General features: G+C 62.0%; 1 protein-coding gene across 1 annotated transcript in view; it reads left to right on the top strand.

Moving 5' to 3' along the window:
• SLC39A4 (solute carrier family 39 member 4) overlaps positions 1-4,796 on the top strand; it is a 20,052-nt gene extending 15,256 nt beyond the window's left edge. Inside the window, exons 7-9 of the mRNA XM_075062043.1 lie at positions 2,379-2,526; positions 4,023-4,175; positions 4,501-4,796. Of these exons, the coding sequence (XP_074918144.1) occupies positions 2,379-2,526; positions 4,023-4,175; positions 4,501-4,796 (597 nt within the window). The remainder of the gene's footprint in view (positions 1-2,378; positions 2,527-4,022; positions 4,176-4,500) is intronic.
• Positions 4,797-5,851: the final 1,055 nt, after the last annotated feature.

The raw sequence follows: 5,851 nt of genomic DNA on the forward strand, positions 1-5,851 counted from the left end.
CAATAAGCTCCCAACCCCAGAACCCCATCCCAGAACCCCCACTCAGCCCCCCACCCCAACCCTGGAACTCCTCCACCAGACCTCTGCCCCCAGTCAGACCCACCCAGCGGGGCTAGGCCAGGGAGGAAGGAGCAGCTCAGGCACTGAGGAAAGACCTGGGATAGGGGGTTACCCTCTGGGGGGCCAGGGTGGGGGGGCCCTACAGCCTGTTACGCACAGCTCTGGGGCATGCCAGCCTGGGAGCCAGCCAGCCCTTTGTGACTGCTGCTCCCTGGCGCTTCGCTACCCCTGGTGCCCTCACCCCACCCCAAGACACGTTCAGCTTCTCCCCTAGCTCAGCGGTTTGGGAAAAGCAGAAATATTTGTTACCCCCTGGGACGGTGCTGCCCATGGGAGCCAGCTGAGGTCACTCAATCAGGGTGAACTGCAAACAGGCAGGGAGGTCCCAGGCTGGCTGGAGCTGGGGATCTGGGCAGACAAACCCCAAACGCTGGTGGTTATTCTAATATATAGATTTACCAACCAGCACAGAACAGCTCCTGTAGCACCTCCCTGGTTGCTCAGAAGTCCAAACACCGCAGTTCCCTTAAAGTGCCCAGCCTCAGGCCTCCGTCCAGACACACACGTCAGATATGATGATGTTTCCTGAAAATCTTCTCTCATCGTATAAAAGAAAAGGTTCTTCCAACCCCAAAGGATCAGCCACACATCCAGGTCCGATTATAACTTAGATCTTACCCACAATACACACTATTAGCCAATTCTTATTAACTAAGCTAAAATGTATTAGAACAGAAAAGAGAGAGTGTTGGTTAAAAGATCAATCTACAGACAGACTCGAATTCAATTCTTGAGGTTCAGATACATAGCAGAAGTGAGCTTGTAGTTGCCACAAGTCCCTTCAGATATAGTCCATAGGTTATAGTCCAATGTCCACATTCAGGGTGGCTCCAGTGAATGACTGGGGATCTCAATCCTTGTGGCTTAAGGTTTCCCCCTCTTGAAACCCAAAGCAGATCTGAGATAAAGCAAGATCGAGTCCTAGGCTTCTTATACATTTCCAGCAGCCTTTCAGCCTGAGAAAACAACAGGCTTAACACCTTCTCCCAAACGTCCTGGCAATTAGCACAGAGTCATTTATCCATTAACAGTTCAGACACAGGTGACCACAACCTTCAAAGAGACACACAGACAACAATACTATTTCACTCCAGTGTCTTCCTAAATGTTAAAATTCCTTTTTTGATCTTTGAATCAAAGCTCTAGCGATAGACAAGCCCTGTTTGCTGACATCCCAAGCGCTGAGCAAACACCTCCCCTGCTACCTCTACCAGCTGCATTCCAAGCTCTGGTCTTTTACAGATCTTTCTAACCTCTCTTTAAAGTTTAGCTATGGGGGGGCATTGCACAGGCAGCTGTGAGTTAATTAACTCTTTTCGGCCCTCTCAACTTCCAGTGAAATATTACATTCCCAGCACAGGTGGGACTTGAACCCACAGTCCCCAGCTCTGGAAGCTGGTGCCTTATCCATTAGGCCACTGGGTCTGTGTGGGGGAGATATGTCTCATCCCCTGGAATAATGAGATGGGCATGGCAGGGTTCCACCCCAGCAGAGGGACCAGGCATGGCAGGACTTTCCCACATGGGGCCATGTGGCTTTTCAAGGCTTCATGATCCATCCCCAAAGTATCCGCCGTTCACTGCTGTCAGAGACGGGAACCAGGGCCACTGGGATGACCCTGTGCAGGAGGAGGCAGGGACCCTGGCAAACTGGGCCTGGGGGTTTGTGTGGGGCAGGGGACCCCAGGCTGGCTGGGTCTGGGGGTCTGGGTGCAGCAGGGAGGTCCCAGGCTGGCTGGGTCTGGGGGTCTGGGTGCAGCAGGAAGGTCCCAGGCTGGCTGGGGCTGGGGGTCTGGGTGCAGCAGGAAGGTCCCAGGCTGGCTGGGGCTGGAGGTCTGGGTGAGGCAGGGAGGTCCCAGGCTGGCTGAGGCTGGGGGTCTGGGTGCAGCAGGGAGGTCCCAAGCTGGCTGGAGGCCTGGGGGTGTGGCTCAGGCAGGGAGGTCCCAGGCTGGATGGGGCTGGGGCAGGGGGTCCCAGGCTGGATGGGGCTGGGTATGTGGGGTAGGGTTCCCCAGGCTGACTGGATCTGGGGGGCTGGATGAGGCAGGGAGGTCCCAGGCTGGATGGGGCTGGGTATGTGGGGCAGGGGGCCCCTGGGTGCCTGGAGGTCTGGGTGAGGCAGGGAGGTCCCTGGCTGGCTGGATCTGGGGCAGCGGGTCCCAGGCTGGCTGGGGCTGGGGGGCTGGGGTCCCCAGGCTGCTGGTGGTCTCTCCAGTGGGAGGGGACCAGCCCTGACTGCCCCTTGCTCTGCAGAGCAGCGCATGATCCCCTACATGATCACCATCGGTGACGCCATCCACAACTTCGCCGATGGGCTGGCCGTGGGGGCTGCCTTCTCCACCTCCTGGAAGACGGGGCTGGCCACGTCACTGGCCGTGCTGTGCCACGAGCTGCCACACGAGCTAGGTGGGCGCTGCCCCGGGGGCTGGGGAATCGCTGGGTGCTCGGCCGCACGGGGCTGCCCCAAGGCCGTGCAGGGGGGTTATTCAGCCCAGACCCCATGGGAACCTTCCCAGGGACTCCGGTCCGGGACCGGCTCAGAGCAGCTCTTACTGGGCTAGCTGGGGGGGTGACTCCCGGGCCAGCCAGGCTCCGGCTGGACCAGCCCGGGGAGGTGACGCCCAGCCCAGGCTGGCTAAGGGCAGCTCTGGCTGGCCTAGCGTGGGCGGGGGGACCGGCAGCCCAGGCTAATGGCAGAAGAGAGAGATGACACATAGCGATACACCTCTGATACAAACGCTGTACAGATGAGACCAAGTAGCGACTAGAGATTCTCGCTAGGTTGTATGCGCGATAACACGCAGATCTGAGCGTAAGCTGTACAAAGCCGATATTCCCTGCTACCGCAGAATTTCTTATACCAGCTGCATCTTCGATGACTCTCGTCTAAGAATGTACCACGACTTTAATCTAATCTACTATGAAGGAGATGTTTAACGATAGCTTATGCTACGGATGGGACAAAACTTGACTAGTCGACATGAGGTAATTGAGAGCCTGTATGTCGGCAAGGAAAGCCCTGGCCATACTTCATATGATATATTATCACCTCTCACTGTCTCTAAGACGAGTGCGACCCAAGTCCCCACCTTCTGGAAAGCTGGTGCCTTACATTGCCACTTGGTCTGTGTGGGGAGATATGTCTCATCCCCTGGAATAAAATGAGAATGGGCATGGCAGGTTCCACCCCAGCAGAGGGACCCAGGCATGGCAGGAGAACTTTTCCACATGGGACATGTGGCTTTTCAAGCTCAATGATCCATCCCCAAGTATCCGCCGTCACTGGCTGTCAAAGACGGGAACCAGGCCACTGGATAACCTAGTGCGGGAGGAGGCAGGCCCTGGCAACTGGGCCTGGGGGATATTTGTGGGGGCAAGGGGACCGCCAGGGCTGGTCTGGGTCTGGGTGAGGGATCACCCAGGCTGGCTGGGGCTGGGGGTCTGGGTGCAGCAGGAAGGTCCCAGGCTGGCTGGGGCTGGAGGTCTGGGTGAGGCAGGGAGGTCCCAGGCTGGCTGAGGCTGGGGGTCTGGGTGCAGCAGGGAGGTCCCAAGCTGGCTGGAGGCCTGGGGGTGTGGCTCAGGCAGGGAGGTCCCAGGCTGGATGGGGCTGGGGCAGGGGGTCCCAGGCTGGATGGGGCTGGGTATGTGGGGTAGGGTTCCCCAGGCTGACTGGATCTGGGGGGCTGGATGAGGCAGGGAGGTCCCAGGCTGGATGGGGCTGGGTATGTGGGGCAGGGGGCCCCTGGGTGCCTGGAGGTCTGGGTGAGGCAGGGAGGTCCCTGGCTGGCTGGATCTGGGGCAGCGGGTCCCAGGCTGGCTGGGGCTGGGGGGCTGGGGTCCCCAGGCTGCTGGTGGTCTCTCCAGTGGGAGGGGACCAGCCCTGACTGCCCCTTGCTCTGCAGAGCAGCGCATGATCCCCTACATGATCACCATCGGTGACGCCATCCACAACTTCGCCGATGGGCTGGCCGTGGGGGCTGCCTTCTCCACCTCCTGGAAGACGGGGCTGGCCACGTCACTGGCCGTGCTGTGCCACGAGCTGCCACACGAGCTAGGTGGGCGCTGCCCCGGGGGCTGGGGAATCGCTGGGTGCTCGGCCGCACGGGGCTGCCCCAAGGCCGTGCAGGGGGGTTATTCAGCCCAGACCCCATGGGAACCTTCCCAGGGACTCCGGTCCGGGACCGGCTCAGAGCAGCTCTTACTGGGCTAGCTGGGGGGGTGACTCCCGGGCCAGCCAGGCTCCGGCTGGACCAGCCCGGGGAGGTGACGCCCAGCCCAGGCTGGCTAAGGGCAGCTCTGGCTGGCCTAGCGTGGGCGGGGGGACCGGCAGCCCAGGCTAATGGCAGCCCCCCTGACGTGGTCTCGTTCCTGCCCCGCTAGGGGACTTTGCGGCCCTGCTGCATGCGGGGCTGAGCGTCAAGAAGGCCTTGTTGCTGAACTTCAGCAGCGCCCTGACCGCCTTCCTGGGGCTCTACATCGCGCTCTCGGTGACAACAGGCGAGGAGTTCCAGGCCTGGATCTTCACCGTGGCCACGGGCCTCTTCCTCTACGTGGCCCTTTGCGACATGGTGAGCGACTTGCACGCAGGCTTCCCCTGCCCACGGACCCCTGCCCTGCCCCCATGCCCAGCTCGCGAGAGGGGAAAGGTCGGAGCCCTAATCCAAGGGTCCTGCTGAGAGCTGAGTCTGCGAGAGGGGGGAGCCCTGGGTTCGGCTAGCAGGGGGCCGCGGATCAGGGTTGAGGGGTGTTGGCAGAGGGGGGGAGGTGGAACCCAGGGGTGGGATAGCAGGGGGCTGCAGGTTGGGGTCGAGGGGTATTGGAGCTGAGGGGGGGAGCCCTGGGGTGGGCTAGCAGGGGCTGCAGGTCAGGGTTGAGGGGTGTCAGCGGAGGTGGAGGAGGTGGAACCCAGGGGAGGGATAGCAGGGGGCTGCAGGTCAGGGTTGAGGGGAGTCGGCGGAGCTGGGTGAGGGGGGATAGCAGGGGGCTGTGGGTCGGGGTTGAGGGGTGTTGGAGCTGGGGGAGGGAGAGCCCGGGGGTGGGCTAGCAGGGGCTGCAGGTCGGGACTGAGGGGTGTTGGCGGAGCTGGGGGAGGGAGAATAGCAGGGGACTGCGGGTCGGGGTTGAGGGGTGTTGGCGGAACTGGGGGAGGGGGGAGCCCGGGGTGGGCTGGCGGGGCTGCAGGTTGGTGTTGACGGGGTGTCGGCCAAGCGGGGGAGGGGAAACCCAGGGGTGGGATAGCAGGGGCTGTGGTTTGGGACTTGAGGGTGTTGCGGAGCTGGGGCGGGGGAAACCAGGAGTGGGATTAGAGGGCTGGCGGTTCGGGGTTGAGGGTGTCAGCAGAGCTGGGGAAGGGGGAGCCCGGGGTGGGCCTGGCAGGGGCTGAGGGTCAGGTTGAGAGGGTGTCAGCAGAGCTGGGGGAGGGGGGAGCCTGGGGTGGGCCTAGCAGAGCTGCGGGTCGGTTGAGGGGTGACGCGGAGCTGGGGGAGGGGGAAGCTCTGGGGTGGGATATCAGGGGCCTGCGGGTCGGGGTTGAGGGGTGATCGAGACGTGAGCTGGGGGAAGGGAGATCCGGAGGTGGGCTAGCAGGGGCTGCAGGTCCGTGATTAGAGGGGTGTTGGTGAGCTGGGGAGGGGAGCCCCGGGGTGGCTAGCAGGGAAGCTGGGGTCGGGGTGAGGGGTGTCGACGGAGCTGGGGAGGGGAGCCCAGGGTGGCTAGCAGGGTGCGGGTCGGG

Source organism: Chelonoidis abingdonii, chromosome 2 (assembly GCF_003597395.2).
Source record: "Chelonoidis abingdonii isolate Lonesome George chromosome 2, CheloAbing_2.0, whole genome shotgun sequence".
Lineage (NCBI taxonomy): Eukaryota > Metazoa > Chordata > Testudines > Testudinidae > Chelonoidis > Chelonoidis abingdonii.